The 20542-nt window shown below is 49.1% G+C and overlaps 1 protein-coding gene across 1 annotated transcript in view; it reads right to left on the bottom strand.

Moving 5' to 3' along the window:
- The window catches only part of aif1l (allograft inflammatory factor 1-like), a 37091-nt gene that overhangs the window by 11992 nt on the left and 4557 nt on the right, over positions 1–20542 (bottom strand). Inside the window, exons 3-4 of the mRNA XM_078227575.1 lie at positions 10508–10574; positions 5311–5352 (exon numbers count right to left, since the gene is read on the bottom strand). Coding sequence (XP_078083701.1) covers positions 5311–5352; positions 10508–10574 — 109 coding nt within the window. The remainder of the gene's footprint in view (positions 1–5310; positions 5353–10507; positions 10575–20542) is intronic.

Here is a 20542-nt window from a genome sequence, read left to right as displayed (position 1 = left end):
AGCAGAGAAACCATGGAACCCCTACAATGCAGAAGGAGGCCATTCAGCCCATCAAGTCTGCACCGACTCTGACAGAGGATCCCACCGAGGCCCTATCCCTGTAACTCCACATATTTACCCTGCTAATCCCCGAACCTACACATCTTGGACACTGGCAATTTAGCATGGCTAATCCACCAAACCTGCATATCTTTGGAAACCGGAGCAATCGGAGGAAACACACGCAGACACGGGGAGAATGTGCAAACTCCACACAGAGTCACCCAAGGCCGGAATTGAACCTGGATCCCTGGCGCTGTGAGACAGCAGTGCTAACCACTGTGCCGCCATTCTGGGTCTCTACTTGATGGAGTTTAGAAGGATGAGGGAGGATCTAATTGAAACTTACAGAATATTGAGAGGCCTGGATGGAGTGGACGTGGAGAGTATGTTTCCACTAGTGGAAGAGACTAGAACTCGAGGGCACAACCTCAGAGTGAAGGGTTGCTCCTTTAAAACTGAAATGAGGAGGAATTTCTTCAGCCAGAGGGTGGTGAATCTGTGGAACTCGAAGGCTGTGGAGGCCAGGTCATTGAGTGTCTTTAAGACAGAGATAGATAGGTTCATGATCAATAAGGGGATCAAGGGTTACGGGAAGAAGGCAGGAGAATGGGGATGAGAAAAATATCAGCCATGATTGAATGGCGGAGCAAACTCGATGGACCAAGTGGCCTAATATCTAAAGGCCCAACTGTTCATCACCCATGTTTCACATGAGCTTCCTCCCATCCCTCTTCATCTCACCCTATCCTTCTACCCCTTTCTCCCTCACGTGTTGATCCAATTTTCCATTAAATACATTATCCACCTCAATCACTCGCTGTGGGAGCGAGTTCCACATTCTCAAGGTAAACATGTTTGTTCTGAATTCCCGATGGGATGTATTAATTTCTATTTGTGTAAGTTAGTTTTGGAGTCCCACACGTCCTCTCTACATTTGGCCAATCAAACCTCTCAAACGCAGTCCTGAAGGAAGGGGCCAGTGAAGTTACCAATCCCATGTTGAGGCCATTAACAGCAGCTAATGAGAAGCAGGAATGAGAAGCCAGCCTCTCCAGAGGGATTCAGAGACAGACACTGTGGCTAAAAGCCCTCAAAATAATTAAGGAACAGTTGGATGTTGCGATGGGGAATGGGGCTTTCACTGGATGGGGGTGTGCAAGACGGGCTGAATGGCCTCACTCCTCACAGAGCGGTGGTCAGTGAACTGCAGAGGTTTAAATGCAAACATTTCAGTCAGTGCGTTCCTTCTCACAGATGTCTGCATGGGTTTCCCCCGGGTTTGGTTTCCTCCCAAAGTCCAAAGATGTGTGGGTTCGGTTGATTGGCCATGATAAATTCTCCCTCAGTGTCCCAAGGTGTGTAGGTTAGATGGAATTAGCCATAGTAACTGTGAGGGATTCGAGCCAGGGGAGAGGGCCTGGGTAAGGTGTTCTGTCAGCGAGTCGGTGCAGGTTCGATGGGCTGAATGGCCTCTTTTGCACTGTAGGGATTCTACAATATTCAAGTCACTGTTCTGATGATTTCACAAACACTCCACCAACCCATCAAACAGAGAAGGGAGAGGCAGCAGTAACGGAGGTTTGCGTGTATGGACTATTAAATGAACAATTCATTTTCAGTGGGGCAGAATCGAGAAACTCCCTTTCCAACATCGCTGTGAAAGCATTTTCACCACAATAACTGCTGACCTTGCCAGCGACGCCCACATCCCCAGAATGAGTGAGAAAAACAAGTCATTCAGAAAGTGCTGTTGGTTATTATGGTCCGGTCCATGTAACTGGCTTCAGGGCGTAATATTTCCCAGTAAGGAGCCTGCGTGACATTCCTTTCACCTGCTTCGTGGCACAGAGTCACAAATCTGTTTGATTTACGAAGCAGAGGAAGGAGAAATTTAACGGAGTTCGGAATGATCAGGGCTTTTGATGGAGTCAATAAGGAGAAAGTGGCGGCAGGGTCAGGAAGAGGTCACAGATCTGTGACAACTGACTTAATAAACCAGAAAGGAGGTACAGTTGTGTTCTACTCAGTGAGTTGAGAGAGAAAGGGATGGTGGAAACAGATTTAGCAGGAACATCCAAAAGGATAAAGGCAAAATACTGCAGAAATACAGCTGGAATCCGAAACAAAAACAGAAAATGCTGAAGAAAACCATACACAGTACTCCAGGTGCGGCCTTTCCAGCAGCTGTATAAGGTGCCGGTGAGGCCACACCTGGAGCACTGTGAACAATTTTGGTCTCCTTACTTGAGAAAGGGTACACTGGCACTGGAGGGGGTGCAGAGGAGATTCACTAGGTTGATTCCGGAGTTGAGAGGGTTGGCTTATGAGGAGAGACTGAGTAGACTGGGGCTACACTCACTGGAATTCAGAAGAATGAGCGGAGATCTTATTGGAAACATATAAGATTATGAAGGGAATAGATAAGGGAGGTTGTTTCCACTGGCAGGTGAAACTGGAACTAGAGGGCATGGCCTCAAAATAAGGGGGAGCAGATTTAGGACTGAGTTGAGGAGGAACTTCTTCACCCAGAGGGTTGTGAATCTGTGGAATTCCCTGCCCAGTGAAGCAGTTGAGGCTACCTCATTGAATGTTTTTTAGGCAAGGATAGATAAATTTTTGAACAGTAAAGGAATTAAGGGTTATGGTGAGCGGGCGGGTAAGTGGAGCTGAGTCCACGAAAAGATCGGCCATGATCTTATTGAATGGCGGAGCAGGCTCGAGGGGCCAGATGGCCTACTCCTGCTCCTAGTTCTTATGTTCCTAAACTCAGCAGGTCTGACAGCATCTGTGGAGAGAGAATAGAGTCGACACTTCCAGTCTGGATCCTGACTCGAAACATTAACTCTATTCTCTCTCCACAGATGCTGTCAGACCTGCCGAGTTTCCCTAGCATTTTCTCCTTTTGCTTTCAAAAGGGAATCGAACAAATATTTGAAAAGGATAAATTAGCCGGGCTCGGGAGAAAGAGTAGGGGTGAAGCGGGAGTAATTGAATGGATCTTTCAAAGAGCCAGCACAGACGAGGGGCTGAATGGACTTCTTCTGTATGAGTCTGTGAGTCAATGATTAAAGTAATGAGCAGGGAATATTTATTTATTTATTAGTGTCACAGGTAAGGCTTACATTAACACTGCAGTTAAGTTACTGTGAAAATCCTCTGATCGCCACACTCCGGCGCCTGTTCGGGTACACTGAGAGAGAATTTAGCATGGCTAATGCACCTAACCAGCACGTCTTTCAGACTGTGGGAGGAAACCAGAGGAAACCCACGCAGACACAGGGAGAACGTGCAGACTCCACACAGACAGTGACCCAAGCCAGGAATTGAACCCGAGTCCCTGGCGCTGTGAGGCAGCAGTGCTAACCACTGCGCCACCTGTTACCTGAACAGATTGTGGTGGGTCACAGAGAGAGAAGCTAAAGGTTTGCAGTAACGTGCTGTGAATTGACTGGGGATTACTGCTGTGCATGACCTGGTTGCTGTTCCTTCAGGAAGGTGATCAGTTATTAACGTAAGGAGCAGGGTTAAGACCAAGGCCAGGACGGGCGAGGCTCACCGAACAGAATTCTCCGTTAGCCTCAGGCGGGATTTTACAAGCCTTGTCCAAGCAAGGTCGTAAACTCCCGCCCCAAATCTCCCTCAAACCTGTTCCGCCAATCAGTCGGATCACAGCTGATCTTCTCCCTCAACTTCACTTTCCCACCTCCTCCCCACAACCCTCGATTCTCTCAGTGTCTGAAATCCATCAAATTCGATTCTGAATATATCCATAAGAACAAGAACAGGTCATTTAGCTCCTCAAGCCTATTCTGCTCCAATCAGCAACTGAGCATCCACAGCTCTCGGGGGTACAGATTTGTAAGATTCACAACCCTCCCAGTGAAGACATTTCTCCTTATTTCAGTCCTAAGCAATCGCCCCCTTATTCTGAGACTGTGCCCCTGTGCCCCAGACTCTCCAGCCAGGGGAAACAGCCTTTCTGCATTCGCCCTGTCAACCCTCCAAGAATTTTATTCATTTCAGCTTCTCCCGTGAAGTGCTATAGTTGTTTTTTTTGGCACCCTCGAAAGGAGGTGAATGATACCCAGGGCGATGATGTGTTACCAAATGTTACAAAGCATTAGAGCGGCACGGTGGCACAGTGGTTAGCACTGCTGCCTCACAGCGCCAGGGACCTGGGTTCGAGCATCGGGTGGCTGTCTGTGTGGAGTCTGCACATTCTCCCCGTGTCTGCGTGGGTTTCCTCCGGGTGCTCCGGTTTCCTCCCACAGTCCAAAAATGTGCAGGTTAGGTTGATTGGCCGTGCTAAATTGCCCGTTAGTGTCCTGGGGATGAGCAGGGTAAATATGTCAGGTTATGGGAATCGGGCCTGGGTGGAATTGGGGTCGGTGCAGACTCGATGGGCCAAATCATAGAGATTCTATGATTTCCAGAACAGGAAGGGGCCATTTGGCCCACCTGTTCTGTGCTGGTGTTCATGCACCACACGAGTCTCCTCCCACCCTGCTTCATCTCATCCTATTGTCATTCCACTCTATTCCTTTCTCCCTCATGTGTCTATCCAGCTCCCCCTTAAACACGGTGGAACAGTGGTTAGCACTGCTGCCTCACAGCACCGGGGACCTGGGTTCAATTCCGGCCTCGGGTCACTGTCTGTGTGGAGTTTGCACGTTCTCCCCGTGTCTGCGTGGGTTTCCTCCGGGTGCTCCGGTTTCCTCCCACAGTCCAAAGATGCGCAGGTTAGGTGGATTGGCCATGCTAAATTGTCCCTTCATGTCCAAAGATGTGTAGATTAAGGGAGGGTTAGGGGGATTAATGGGGTAAATACAGGGGATAGGGCCTGGGTAAGATGATCTGTTGGAGAGTTGGTGCAGTTTTGATGGGCCCAATGGCCTCTTTCTGCACTGTAGGGATTCTATGATTCTATTCACCTCAAAAACTCCCTGCGGGAGCGAGTTCCACATTCTCACCACTCTCTGGGTAAAGAAGTTTCTCCTGAATGGTAAAGTTTAACTCAGAGTGGAGGTTGAAATGTCAGATCAGAAGATGCAGGTACCATCCTGAGAGCAGGTTCAGCGAGAATCTTCTCACCAACAGCACATGCCCAGATCATAGCCAAAGAATATGTTCCCCTCTTCACTTTAAAACATGGAACACTAGTAGCAAGGCTAGCCGGAGGAATATTTCCATCGCACTCAATGTCATCTCAAAGTCTGATAAAGAATTATCAGGTCTGCGTGTGTGTGTGTGCGACACTCTGACACTCACCAATGTCACCTTGGTCATTGAGATCAAATTCCATGTACTTCCCTGCAAAAAACAGAGAAGGAAGATTAGGCAAATCCCCACACCCTGCTGAATCCAACAACAGCTGCTTACACTCTCTCCCCAACTAACTCCATTGTGGATTTACAGTCTTCAGACAAAGAATCAAACTTAGAACAGAGCGAGTGAAGTATCATTGAAATAATCATTTACAGCAACTTGCATTTATATAGCACCTTGAATGTAGCACAAGAGGAGGTCTTGTAGTCCAGTGGGGACAGCCTCTCTACCACTGGGCCAGAAGCTGCCGGTTCAAGTCCCACTTCGGGGCTTGATGGCCATGGAAGGTACGTTCATAACAAGGCCAAACAGGTTGATTATCAGCCAGTAAACCCTTCCCAAGTGTCTGATGACAGGCAGTGAGGGTGGGTGAGATTCCTGCTTCAAAGAACAAAGAAAAGTACAGCACAGGAACAGGCCCTTTGGTCCTCCAAGCCTGCACCGATCACGATGCCCGCCGAAACTAAAACCGTATGCACTTAAGAGTCCAAAACCATATGGGCGGCACGGTGGCACAGTGGTTAGCACTGCTGCCTCATAGTGCCAGGGACCTGGGTTCGATTCCCGGTTCGGGTCACTGTCTGTGCGGAGTTTGCATGTTCTCCCCGTGTAAGCGTGGATTTCCTCCGGGGCCTCCGGTTTCCTCCCACAGTCCAAAAGACGTGTTGGTTAGGTGCATTGGCCATGCTAAATTCTCCCTCGGTGTACCCGAACAGGCGCTGGGGTGTGGCAACTAGGGGAATTTCACAGTAAGCGTAAATCTACTTGTGACTAATAAATAAACTTTACTTTATCCATTCCCATCCTATTCACGTATTCATCTGGTTGTCCCTTAAATGACGCTATCGTACTTGCTCCCACCACCTCCCCAGGCAGCGCGTTCCAGGCAATCATCACCCTCTGCGTAAAATACAGACAGACACACTGCCACACCACAGACAGCAACAGCAAACCACTGCAATGCTTTGCCAAGTGTATTGATGGACCAATCCAATGGAGGTCCATGGTCGCCAACACCTTCTGAAGACATGGTGCAGGGAGGAGAAGGAGCCGTGAAACTTCACTGCAGCATTATCAAGTCAAATGTGACATCAAGACACAGCAGGAGATATTAGGGACAGGTGACCAAAAAACTTGGTCAAAGAGGAAGATTTTAAGGAGGAGCGAGGTAGAGAGGGAAAGATACAGAGAGGGAATTCCAGGGGTTTATAGGGAGGGAATTTCAAGGTTTGTAGGGAAGGAATCCTACAGTTTGTAGGGAAGGAATCCTAGAGTTTATAGGGAGGGAATTCCAGGGTTTAGGGCCCCGGAATGTGAAGACAAGGCCAATGGTGGAGCAATTAAAATCAGAAATGCTCAAGAGGCCGGAATTGTAGGAACGCAGAGATCTTGGAGGATTGTGGAATTGGAGGAAGTCAAGCAGGGTTGAGGTCTGGAGGGCTTTGGAAACGAGGATGAGAATTTTAAAACCGCAGCATTGTTGGGACAGTAATATTCATTCAGGAGTTGTGGGCGCCACTGGCTAGGCCGGTGTAAGTCAGCAGGGATTGCGGGGGGATGGAGGTCGGGGAGAGATGGTTGAATGGGACATGAGGAAGCAGGGAGCAGAGTTTTGGGTGAGCTCGGGTTTATCGGAAGGTTAGAATATTGGGATCTGTTCAGGGGAATATCGGAATTGGTGAGTTTTGAGGTAACAGGAGGTGTGGCCGGGGGTTCCAGCAGCAGGTGGACTGAGCCATGGCAGAGAGAGGCCGTGTGAGAAAGATGGAAGTGGGTGGTCTTGGTGACGTGAACAGTTCAAGAAGCATCGACACCATCTTCTCAGGGGTAGCTCGGGGTGGGCAATAGATGTCAACCTTGCCAATGGCACCCATTTCACAGAATGTGCCGAGATTTGCTGTTTATGGGATCTTGCTGTGCGTGAATTGCCTGCCAAGTTTCCTACATTCCAGCAGTGGCTACACTCCATTGGCTGTAAAGCGCTTCATGACGTCCAGTGATCGTGAAAATGTGATATAAATGAAAACCTTTCTTCCTTTCCCTATTATTCCAGTTATCCCAGTCAGTACACGGTACACTACTCGGTGTTACGCACCTGGGTGGGTGCCAGTGGGTGACATGTGTCCCCTGCCCTGGTGCCCGAGCATCGTTACATTGACCTCAGGGTGTCAAGGACCAGGGAGTGGATGACATCCTATCCCCACCCCCACCCTGGCCACCCAGAATCACCATCAGGAACATTGGAGGGAGAGGTTTATTTATTAGTGTCACGAGTAGGCTTACATTAACATTGCAATGAAGTTACTGTGAAAATCCCCTCATCGCCACACTCTGGCATTTGTTTGGGTACACTGAGGGAGAATTTAGCAAGGCCAATGCACCCTAACCCGCACGTCTTTTGGACTGTGGGAGGAAACCGGAGCACCCGGAGGAAACCCACGCAGAGACGGGGAGAATGTGCAAACTCCACAGAGACAGTGACCCAAGCTGGGAATCGAACCCAGGTCCCTGGCGCTGTGAGGCAGCAGCGCTAACCACTGTGCCACCGTGCCAGCCCTGGGGTGAACACTGTGCCACAGGGCAGGGGTGAACAACGGGTATTTGATAATGATTAACACAGGAACTCAACGTGCAGCCTGCAGACACAAAGGCAGCTGGAGAGACTGTGCTGAACAGACTGAAGGACCACATGTTGTACATCAAGACATGGCTGCCTGTGGTAACCGGGGGAAACAGGGTGTAAGGCAAGTGAATCAGAGGGGACGACAGGGAAACAACATTTACGCAGCGAGTTATTGTGACCTGGAAGGTGCTGCAAGTAGATTCAATAATAACTTTCAAAAGGACGGCACGGTGACACAGCGATTAGCACTGCTGCCTCACAGCACCAGGGACCCAGCTTCAATTCCCGGCTTGGGTCACTGTCTGTGTGGAGTCTGCACGTTCTCCCCATGTCTGCGTGGGTTTCCTCCGGGTGCTCCAGTTTCCTCCCATAGTCCGAAAGGCGTGCTGGTTAGGGTGCATTGGCCATGCTAAATTCTCCCTCAGTGTACCCGAACAGGTGCCGGAGTGTGGCGACTAGGGGATTTTCACAGTAACTTCATTGCAGTGTTAAATTAAGCCTACTTGTGACACTAATAAATAAACTTTAAACTTGGATAAATACGTGGGAGGGAAACATATTAAAAATGACGGGGAGATGGGAAAAGAGCAAAGAGAATGGGATTCTCTTAAAGGGTCAGTACAGGCATGATCGGTGGGCCGAAGGGCCTCCTGGCCATTTTGTCACCTTCCTTACCAGCCCACAGGGAGTTAATGTGCTCCTTTCACTGGGATTTATTTGTCCTCACAGCGCACAGTCGCTGAGCAGAAACTGATAGCCAAGTTCCGCACACATGAGGACGGCCGAAACCGGGATCTTGGGTTTATGTCACACTATCATTAACCCCCACAGCTTGCCTCCTGGACTTTCAGAATCTCACTGGCTGTCCTGTCTGGAGACAATACACATCTCTTTAACCTGTGCTTAATGCTCCCTCCACCCACATTGTCTGTATCTTTAAGACCTGGTTGGTTGTAGAGATTCGCATTCTAATCAGTATTCTGTAACTTGATTTTGTGTCTCTGTGCCCTGTTTGAGAGCACATTTCCACTCCATCTGACGAAGGAGCAGCGCTCCCAAAGCTAATGGCATTTGCCACCAAATAAACCTGTTGGACTTTAACCTGGTGTTGTTAAAACTCTTGCTGTGTTTACCCCAGTCCAACACCGGCATCTCCACATCATGACCTCACAGAACCAGGGACCTGGTTCGATTCCCAGCCTTGGATCACTGTCTGTGGGGAGTTTGCACGTTCTCCCCGTGTCTGCGTGGGTTTCCTCCGGATGCTCTGGTTTCCTCCCACAGTCTGAAAGATGTGCTGGTTAGGGTGCATTGGCCGTGCTAAATTCTCCCTCAGTGTACCCGAACAGACGCCGGAGTGTGGCGACTAGGGGATTTTCATAGTAACTTCATTCCGGTGTTAATGTAAGCCTACTTGCGACACTAATAAATAAACTTTACTTTAGATACACAACACCCACAGGGACACCAGAGATCGTAAGGGTGCCCCTGTACTGACTGGGGTAACCAATTGGAATAATAGGAATAGGGAAGATTTTCATTTCTATAGCACCTTTCACAACCATCAGGGATCTCAAAGCACTTTACAGCCAATGAAATACTTTTGAAAGGTCGTCACTGTTGTAATGTGAGAAACACAGCAGCCAATTTGCCCACAGCAAGATCCCACAAAGCAGCAGTGTGATAATGACCTGTGTTTTTGACCAAGGGATTTCGTAGATACCCTACAGCGCAGAAAGAGGCCATTTGGCCCATCTAGTCTGCACCGACCACAATCCCACCCAGGCCCTACCCCCATATCCCTACATATTTACCCACTAATCTCTCTAACCTACACATCCCAGGACTCTAAGGGGCAATTTTAGCATGGCCAATCAACCTAACCCGCACATCTTTGGACTGTGGGAGGAAACCGGAGCACCCGGAGGAAACCCACGCAGACACGAGGAGAATGTGCAAACTTCACACAGACAGTGACCCAAGCCGGGAATCGAACCCAGGTCCCTGGAGCTGTGAAGCAGCAGTGCTAACCACTGTGCTACCATGCCGCCCCGGATAAATATTGACCAGGACAGTGAGTAGAACTTCCTGGCTGTTCTTCAGAATAACACCTCCCGATCGTTTACATCCACCTGAACAGGCAGTTTGGGCCTGAGTTTAAATATCATCCGAACTGTAGAAGCTCCGGCAGCGCAGTACACTGGAATGTTAACTTTGAATGTCGCACTGACGTGGGATTTGAACCCAGAACCTTTTGATTCAGAGGTGAGTGCAAAAGGTGCTGAGCCACTTTCCCACTGACGTGAAGAGATTGTAAGAAGTCTCACAACACCAGGTTAAAGTCACTCACCTGATGAAGGGGCAGCGCTCCGAAAGCTCATGATTCCAAATAAATCTGTTGGACTTTAACCTTGGTGTTGTGAGACTTCTTACTGTGCCCACCCCAGTCCAACACCGGCATCTCCACATCATGAAGAGCATTGACACTGACAATAATGGGAATATTCTGTCATTTACTTTTAAAAGATTCCAGACTTTCTGCCAGGTTTTCTTCATCGTTATATTTCTGATCTTCCAGAAATTCCTGGAGGAAAGAGTTTGAAAGTGTAAAGTTATAAAGCATTCACTAGTTGATATACACCATGGAGCACCCAGATAAATACAGTGGCTACCAGATCAGGTCAGAGACTTGGAATCCTGCAGCCAGTAACTCACCTCCTGACTCCCCAAAGCCTGTCCACCATCTATCTACAAAGCACAAGTCAGGAGTGTGATGGAATACTCCCCAGTGGCCTGGTTGAGTGCAGCTCCAACAACACGCAAGAAGCTCGACATCATCCAGGACAAAGCAGCTCCGTTAGATGGATTGGCCGTGCTCCCTCCACCACCAATCCGATCATGTGATGACAGCAACTTCCCTTGATATCAAGTAGGTGGCACAGTGGTTAGCAGTGCTGCCCCTCAGTGCCAGGGACCCAGGTTCAATTCCAGCCTTGGTAGAGTTTGCAAGTTCTCCCCGTGTCTGCATGGCCAATCAACCTAACCCACACATCTTTGGACTGTGGGAGGAAACGGAGCACCCGGAGGAAACTGGGTTTCCTCCCACAGTCCAAAGATGTGTGGCTTAGGTTGATTGGCCATGCTCAATTTCCCTTAGTGTCCCAGGATGTGTAGGTTAGAGGGATTAGTGGGTAAATATGTGGGGATAAGGCCTGGGTGGGATTGTTGTCAGTGCAGACTTGATGGGCCAAATGGCCTCCTTCTGCACTGTAGGGATTCTATGATTCACCCCCCGTCCTCTACCTCTTGTTCTTCAGTTTTGTTGCAATCTTTTCCAGTTACAGTAGAGTGTCTAACAGATTCTCCCTCTCTCTCAGTTTGGATGAAGAATCAAACTAACTCGAAACATTGACTCTGTTTCACTCCCTGCAGATGCTGGCAGACCCGCCGAGCTTTTCCAGCATTTTCTGTTTCAGATTCCAGTACCTGCAGTATTTTGCTTATTCTCTCCTTGGGCAACACCTTCCAAAGCCACAACCACTGCCACCTAGAAGGACAAGGGGGAGCAGATACATGGGAACACCACCACCTGGAGGCTCCCCTCCAAGACACTCACCATCCTGACTTGGAAATATATCGGCCGTTCCTTCACTGGGTCAAAATCCTGGAACATCCTCCCTAACAGCACTGTGGGTGCACCTACACCACAAAGGACTGCAGCAGTTCAAGAAGGCAGCTCACCACCACCTTCTCAAGGGACAATTAGGGATGGGCAATAAATGCTGGCCTAGCCAGCGACACCCACGTCCCATGGCTGAATAAAAACAACATCCATGAATTGTCAATCTCATCACTCTTGCTCAGAGACTGCCTCTTACTCACCATCCCGTGTCCAGCTGAAAACTGAAGATAGAGAAAATAAACTCACAATACATGGGATTGGGACATTGCAAAATGCTTCATAGCTATCGGTGTGTAACAGGATGGGGAGATGGTGGCAGAGTGGTAATTTCATTGGACTAGTAATCCAGAGGCCAGACTAATGTTCTGGGGCATGGGTTCAAATCCCACCACACAATCCCTACAGTGCAGAAGGAGGTCATTCAGCCCATCGACCTGGCACTAACCACAATCCCACCCAGACCCTACTCCCGCAACCCCACATATTTACCCCCAACTCCTGACACTAAGGGTAAATTTAGCATGGCCAATCAACCTGACCCACATCTTTGGACTGTGGGAGGAAACTGGAGCACCCGGAGGAAACCCACGCTGACACAGGGAGAACGTGCAAACTCCACACAGACAGTGGCCCAAGGCCGGAATTGAACCCAGGCCCCTGGCACAGTGAGGCAGCAATGCTAACCACTGTGCCACCAATGGCATCTGGTAAAATTCAAATAAATAATCTGGAATATAAGGGCGGCACGGTGGCACAGTGGTTAGCACTGCTGCCTCACAACACCAGGGACCTGGGTTCAATTCCCAACTTGGGTCACTGTCTGTGCGGAGTCTGCATGTTCATAGATCATAGAATCATAGAAACCCTACAGCACAGAAAGAGGCCATTGGGCCCATCGAGTCTGCACCGACCACAATCCCACCCAGGCCCTACCCCCATATCCCTACATATTTACCCACTAATCCCTCTAACCTACGCATTTCAGGACACTAAGGGCAATTTTTAGCATGACCAATCAACCTAACTCGCACACCTTTGGACTGTGGGAGGAAACAGGAGCACCCGGAGGAAACCCACGCAGACACAAGGAGAATGTGCAAACTCCACACAGACAGTGACCCAAGCCGGGAATCGAACCCAGGTCCCTGGAGCTGTGAAGCAGCAGTGCTAACCACTGTGCTACCGTGCCGCCCATGCTAATCCCCTTGACACTAAGGGGAAATTTAACCTGGCCGATCAACCTAACCCGCACATCTTTGGACTGTGGGAGGAAACCGGAGCACCCGCAGCGCCAGGGAACCAGATTCAATTCCAACCTCGGGTCACTGTCTGTGTGGAGTTTGCACGTTCTCCCCGTGTCTGCGTGGGTTTCCTCCAGGTGCTCCGGTTTCCTCCCACAGTCCAAAGATGTGCGGGTTAGGTTGATTGGCCATGATAAATTTCCCCTCAGTGTCAAGGGGATTAGCACGTTCTCCCCGTGTCTGTGTGGGTTTCCTCCGGGTGCTCCGGTTTCTTCCCACACTCCAAAGATGTGCAGGTGAGGTGCATTGGCCATGCTAAATTGTCCCCGAGAGTCCCAAGATGTGTAGATTAGGGGGATTGGCAGGGTAAATACGTGTAGGTAACAGGGATAGGGCCTGGGTGGGGTGCTCTTTCAGAGAGTCTTGCAGTTTTGATGGGCCGAATGGCCTCTTCCTGCACTGTAGGAATTCTATGATCTTTGATATTAAGATCAGCACACAGCGCGGGAAACAAGGAAATCACAAAAGGGAACTGGATAATATATGGGAGGAGAGAAAGAATTGCAGAGATCTCAGTGGGGGGGGAGCACAGTTTGAGAGATCTTGCTGTACAGATAGTCCGCCCTGTGTTTCCCACAACAGTAACTACACCTCCAGGAAAAGAGAAGCATTGACTGGGAAGCATTTCTGAGCTCACAAGACAAGTGCAAGAAGTGAGATTGAGTTGCTCTTTGCAAGAGCAAGCAGAAACCTGATGGATCGAATGGCCACCTATTGACCTGTAACTGCTTTATGATTCTATAACACCACAGGTCATTGCAGGTTAAACCTCCTGAGTCATTCCGGGGGCGGGGACGGGGGGCAGCGGGGGGGAGGTGGAGGTGGTGGGTGTGGGGCAGGGGGGAGTTGGGGGGGGTTGTTGGTGCTTCGATAAAATCTAACTCCTCTGAAGAATCAGTGACCCAGGGCTGGAGTTCGGAATATCGAGTTAAATGAGTCAGAATAGCTGCGAGGCACAGAGACTGATTATTGCAGCACAAACTCCTGCTTTATTACTTTTACAACCTTGCAGTAAGGAAAATGATATTCTCTATATTTTCCCTGCCCAATAGCAGTGTAAAGCAGCGAGCTTTAGTGTTGGGGTAATGGGATTACACTCCCACCTTCCCACACTCTCCCTCCCCATTTACTTTCCAAAGCATGCCTATAAGTACCGGAAGAAGTCTCACAATATCAGGTTAAAGTCCAACAGGTTTATTGGGTAGCAAATACCATAACCTTTTGGAGCACAGCTCCTTCGTCAGATGGAGTGGATATCTGTTCTCCAACAGTGCACAGACACAGAAATCAAGTTACAGAATACTAATTAGAATTAACCTGGTGTTGTGAGACTTCTTACTGTGCTTACCCCAGTCCAACGCCGGCATCTCCACATCATAAGTACCGGGTCAGAAAGGTGAGGAGGGTTCAAGCCTCCAACCCAGAAGCTTCAGCACGACATCCAGACCGACCCTCCCTGTGCAGTACTGAGGGAGTGCTGCACTGTCAGGGCTACCCTCTGATTATAGCGTGACACAGTGGTTAGCACAGCTCCCTCGCAGCGCCAGGGAACCAGATTCAATTCCAGCCTCGGGTCACTGTCTGTGTGGAGTTTGCACGTTCTCCCCGTGTCTGCGTGGGTTTCCTCCGGGTGCTCCGGTTTCCTCCCACAGTCCAAAGATGTGCGGGTTAGGTTGATTGGCCATGCTAAATTTCCCCTTAGTGTCAAGGGGATTAGCAGGGTAAATACATGTGGGTTACGGTGTTAGGGCCTGGGTGGGATTGTTGTTGGTGCAGGCTTGATGGGCTGAATGGCCTCCTTCTGCACTGTAGGGATTATATGATATTAAATCAAGGCCTCGTCTGCTTTCTGGGGTGGATGAACATGGCACAGCTTCAAAGAAGAATGGGGGGGGGGGGGTGTCCTGGCCAATATTCATGCTTCAACCAACAACACCAGCATTGCTGTTTGTGGGATCTTGCTGTGCACACATTAGCTTCCATGTTCCCCACATCACAACAATGACTGCACTTCAAAAGTAGGCCATGGAGTCCTTGGGGTGTGCTGAGGCTGAGAAAGGCGCTATATCAACGCAAGTCTCCTCCGGCAGTGCAGCTCCCTCAGTACTGGACTGGGAGTGTCGGCCTGGGCTATGGGTACTATTCCCTGGGGAACTTCCTGCCATGGACTCCGCACTGACATCCGGACTGCAGCAAGCCCGGTGCAGACCGATTAACATCTATATCAGCGAGGGGCGGGGGAAAATTCTGTTTCATAAACTGTTGGTGATTATCCAGTCATCCAATAAGGAGCCTGTTCTCACTCCAATTGGTTGTGAAAAGGCAGGATTCCCAACGGTTGGGCCAATGGCAGGAGTGGGGGGGAGGACAAGAGGTCATGTGATGAACCCAGGCACAAACCAATCAGAGTTGATCAACCCCATTTGATCTGAAGTCCATCAAAAAGCAGCTTTTTCGAACTTGCTGAGTCCTCACATAGCTTGTATCATTCAGCAAAGGAGATCGTTCTGTCCATCACGTAGAAGACTGGCAAAGCGGAGAGATCTGAGCTTTGTAAATATTCAGGAAAGAGCCCGGACATTCATTGGCATGACCATGGCAACACTGCATCAACTCACCAAGGCTCCTTCAACAGCACCTTCCAAACTTAGAATCTTAGAAACCTTAGAAACCCTACAGCACAGAAAGAGGCCATTCGGCCCATCGAGTCTGCACCGACCACAATCCCACCCAGGTCCTACCACCGTATCCCTACATATTTACCCACTACTCCCTCTAACCTACGGACACTAAGGGCAATTTTAGCATGGCCAATCAACCTAACCCGCACATCTTTGGACTGTGGGAGGAAACCGGAGCACCCGGAGGAAACCCATGCAGACACGAGGAGAATGTGCAAACTCCACACAGACAGTGACCCAAGCCGGGAATCGAACCCAGGTCCCTGGAGCTGTGAAGCAGCAGTGCTAACCACTGTGCTACCGTGCCGCCCAAAAAAAATACTCGGATCGCTGGATTCAGAGTCCAGAGTGCTCACCATTACACCACGCAAACCTGTGACCTCTGCCACCTGGAAGGACAAAGGCAGCAAACACATGGGAACACCACCACCTGCAAGTTCCCCTCCAAGCCACTCACCATCCTGATCAGGGGTTATGGGGAAAAGGCAGGAGAATGGGGATGAGAAAAAAAAATCAGCCGTGATTGAATGGCGGAGCAGACTCAATGGGCCGAGTGGCCTAATTCTGCTCCTATGTCTTATGGTCTTATTTATGTTGCTTCACTGTCGTTGTGTCAAAATGCTAGAACTCCCTAACAGCACTGTGGGTGTACCTACACTACATGTTCAAAGCAGGGCCTCAACACTGCCAGTTCCTCAAGGGGCACTAAATGCTGCCCTTGCTACCAATGCCCACATCCCATGAAAATTTTTGACAAACATACATCAATCCAGTTTTGGAATAAGTATATAAACTAATTAGTCCAATTGACTACAGCTCAGCCTTCAACACAATTATTCCTACAAAACCCGTCTCCAAACTCCGTGGCCTGGGGCTCGGCTCCTCCCTCTGCAACTGGATCCTGAACTTCCTAACCCACAGACCGCAATCAGTAAGGATAGGTAACAACACCTCCTCCACGATCATCCTCAACACCAGTGCCCCACAAGGCTGTGTTCTCAGCCCCCTACTATACTCCTTTTACACCTATGACTGTGTGGCCAAATTCCCCTCCAATTCGATTTTCAAGTTTGCTGACGACTGCACCGTAGTGGGTCAGATCTCAAACAGTGACGAGACAGAGAACAGGAATGAGATAGAGAATCTGGTGAACTGGTGCGGCAACAATAATCTCTCCCTCAATGTCAACAAAGTGAAGGAGATAGTCATCGACTTCAGGAAGCGTAGTGGAGAACACTGTGCCCGTCTACATCAATGGGGATGAAGTGGAAATGGTCGAGAACTTCAAGTTTCTAGGTGTCCAAATCACCAACAACCTGTTCTGGTCCCCTCATGCCGACACTATAGTTAAGAAAGCCCCACCAACGCCTCTACTTTCTCAGGAGGCTAAGGAAATTTGGCATATTTGCTATGACTCTCACTAACTATTACAGATGCCCCATAGAAAGCATTCTTTCTGGTTGTATCACAGTTTGGTATGGGCTCCTGCTCTGTCCAAGACTGTAAGAAACTACAAAGGGTCGTGAACGAAGCCCAGTCCATCACGCAAACCAGCCTCCCATCCATTGACTCTGTCTACACTTCCCGCTGCCTCGGAAAAGCAGCCAGAATAATCAAGGACCCCACCCACCCCGGACATTCTCTCTTCCACCTTCTTCTATCGGGAAAAAGATACAAAAGTCTGAGGTCACGTACCAACCGACTCAAGAACAGCTTCTTCCCTGCTGCTGTCAGACTTTTGAATGGACCTACCTCGCATTAAGTTGATCTTTCTCTACACCCTAGTTATGACTGTAACACTACATTCTGCACCCTCTCCTTTCCTTCTCTATGAACGGTATGCTTTGTTTGTATAGCGCGCAAGAAACAATACTTTTCACTGTATGTTAATAGATGTTGCAATAATAAATCAAATCAAATCAAATCAATAAAGAATCCATTTTGCTGTCACGACCATGTTGGTTTGATTGGCTGGTTTTATTTTGCAGTGAAGACCTCCTTAAGTTGGTGGCTTGTCAGCACAAAGCCACTACTCATTCACCTCGACACCATTCACTGGCACATTTCTGGAACTCAAACCAGCCTCATGGTCTGACCTCCACAATACTGGGAACTGGTGCCAACTCGTGTGCTTTGAATGAGTGTCAGTGTCAGCGATATTCAGCCAGCTGAGAGCTGCCTTTCGAGGCAGGGAGAAACCAGAAGCAAGTCAGGAAAAGCTGGAGTCAAGTCTCGGCTCCAAACACTTCCTCACCCACAGGTCGACCGTGTGTTTAACTTCTCCACTTTGTAACTTTGTTGTGGTATATGCCACTATCATAGGGTTTGGAGTGGAGGGGCTTTTTTCCAAATGAACATGCTCATAACTGATCCAAAACCCAGGGGTCAGTACAGGATAAACAGAATCCCGACAGTGCTGAAGGAGGCCATTTGGCCCATCGAGTCTGCACCGACCCTCTGACAAAGCATCTTAGACTGGGGGTTGGGCCTGGGTATCTCCGTATCGTCATGCATTTACCCTGCTAATCCCCCTGACCTACACATCTTTGGACACTAAGGGGCAATTTAGCATGGCCAATCCACCTAACTTGCACATCATTGGACTGTGGGAGGAAACTGGAGCACCCGGAGTAAACCCACGCAGACACGGGGACAACGTGCAAATTCCACACAGTCACCCGAGGCAGGAATTGAACCTGGGTCCCTGGCACTGTGAGACAGCAGTGCTAAATAAATCATGTGACCAGTCCTAATTGGAGCAGATGGAAATCCAACAGAAAGTTCACTGCCTCAAACAATAGTTCACTTCCACAGTGAAAAGTGGCTGGTCACAGATAATGATACGACTGTAATAATTTACCAGCACCGAGAGTCAGCAACTTCTCCTTGCTGTTCTAAGTTTCCATTCTGTATTTTCAGGTAGCAAACCCTTATGGAGTTTATTGATTTATTAGTGTCACAGAGAGGCTTACATTAACACTGCAATGAGGTTATTGTGAAAATCCCCTCATCGCCACACTCCGGCGCCTGTTCGGGTACACTGAGGGAGAATTTAGCACGGCCGATACACCTAACCAGCACATCTTTCGGACTGTGGGAGGAAACCAGAGCACCCAGAGGAAACCCACGCAGACATGGGGAGAACGTGCAGACTCCGCACAGGCAGTGACCCGAGCCGGGAATTGAACCCGGGTCCCTAGCGCTGTGAGGCAGCAGTGCTAACCACTGTGCCACAGTCCTTGGTTCAGTGGCAGCGTTGCGGCCTCCAGGTTGGAGAGCACAAATCTCTTCCCCAGGGAGTGGAATCCGGAGCTCCAGCTTGGAATTCTGGATTCATGTCCAGTGGAGTGCTGAAATCCAGTGGCTGGGAGAATCCTCCCAAAGTCAGAGCCAGCAGTGAAGAAACACTGAGCTGCTTATTACAGCGGCAAGATGGCTTGGCCTGTTCTTGTGCTTCACAGAATTATAGGGAACACAGCAGGCCATTCAGCCCTTTGAGCCTGTGTCAGTTCTTTGAACGAGATATCCAACTGGTCCCATTCCTCTGCTCTTTCCCAGTGGCCCTGCACTTTTTCCATTTCAGATATTTATCCACCTGCCTTTTAAACATTATTATTAAAGTTGTTTCCATTCTCCTCTCAGGCAGATCACAACAACTCTGAGCAAAATAAATCACTCCTCGTCCCCTCTCTGCTTCCTCTGCCAATTACCATGAATCGATGTCCTTTGGTTAAACACCCTCCTTTCAGTGGAAACAGCTTCTCCCCATCTACCCAAACGAAGCTCCTTCCCATGGGTGGCACTGCTGCCTCACAGCTCCAGGGATCCGAGTTCAATTCCAACCTTGGTTCACTGTCTGTGTGGGATTTGCATGTTCTCCCCGTGTCTGCATGGGTTTCCTCCCAGACTCCAAAGATGTGCAGGTTAGGCGCATTGGCCATGCTAAATTACCCCTTAGTGCCCCAAGGTGTGTAGGTTAGATGGGATTAGCCATGGTAATTGTGTGGGGTTACAGGGATAGGGTGGGGGAGAGGGCCTGGGGTGAGATACTCTGTCAGCAAGTCGGTGAAGGCTCGATGGGCCGAATGGCCTCTTTTTGCACGGTAGGGATTCTATGGTACATCTCTGCATAGTTTCTTTGTAAATAGACTTTACAAAGAGGGTGGGGCAGGGTTTTCCAGGATGTCACCAGGGCTGAGGGATCTCAATCACGAGGAGAGACTGGAAACTCTAGGACTGTTCACACTGGAACAAAGCTGGTGAAGATGCGAAGTAATGGGGGTTTTCAGAGTGATGAGGAAGGTTTTGGGAATATACATTGAGAAACCCTATTCCCTCCAGAGATCCCAGATTCAGAATCAATGGCAAAAGATCGAGAGAGGAGATGGGGAGAAAGGTTTTCCACTCAAAGGTATGTCAGGATCTGAAACGCTTAACCCGAAAAGTTGATGGAAAGCAACTCCGTAAATAAAATGAAGAGGGAGTTGGGATTAGGTGCTTCAGATTGAGGAATTTACAGGGTTACAGACAGGATGTGGAAATTAACGTGAGCGTTACATCAAAGAGCTGGCAGAGGCACAATGGGCTGAATGGTCTCCTTGGTTGTAAAGTTCTGTGATTTAATGAACAGACTAGAGCTGCCTTAACTCTTCAAATTAGACCATAGGTTATCAGAACAGAATTCAGCCTTTCGGCCCATTGAGTCTGCTTCACCGTTCAATCATGGCTGATATGATTCTCATCCCCATTTGGTCATGGTTTTATCCTGTGAAGAGGTGATACTGGTTTTTCTCATGGTGACGTGTAATACGAGGAAATTTACTGCACCTCAATGGACAGAACTGTGGAAATTCAGGCTCTCGATGTAGAGGCTGACATCAATAACATT

The sequence above is a fragment of the Mustelus asterias genome, chromosome 13, assembly GCF_964213995.1.
Source record: "Mustelus asterias chromosome 13, sMusAst1.hap1.1, whole genome shotgun sequence".
Lineage (NCBI taxonomy): Eukaryota > Metazoa > Chordata > Chondrichthyes > Carcharhiniformes > Triakidae > Mustelus > Mustelus asterias.
Note: the sequence above shows the minus strand (reverse complement) of the source record. Positions and strands in the feature narration are given on the sequence as shown.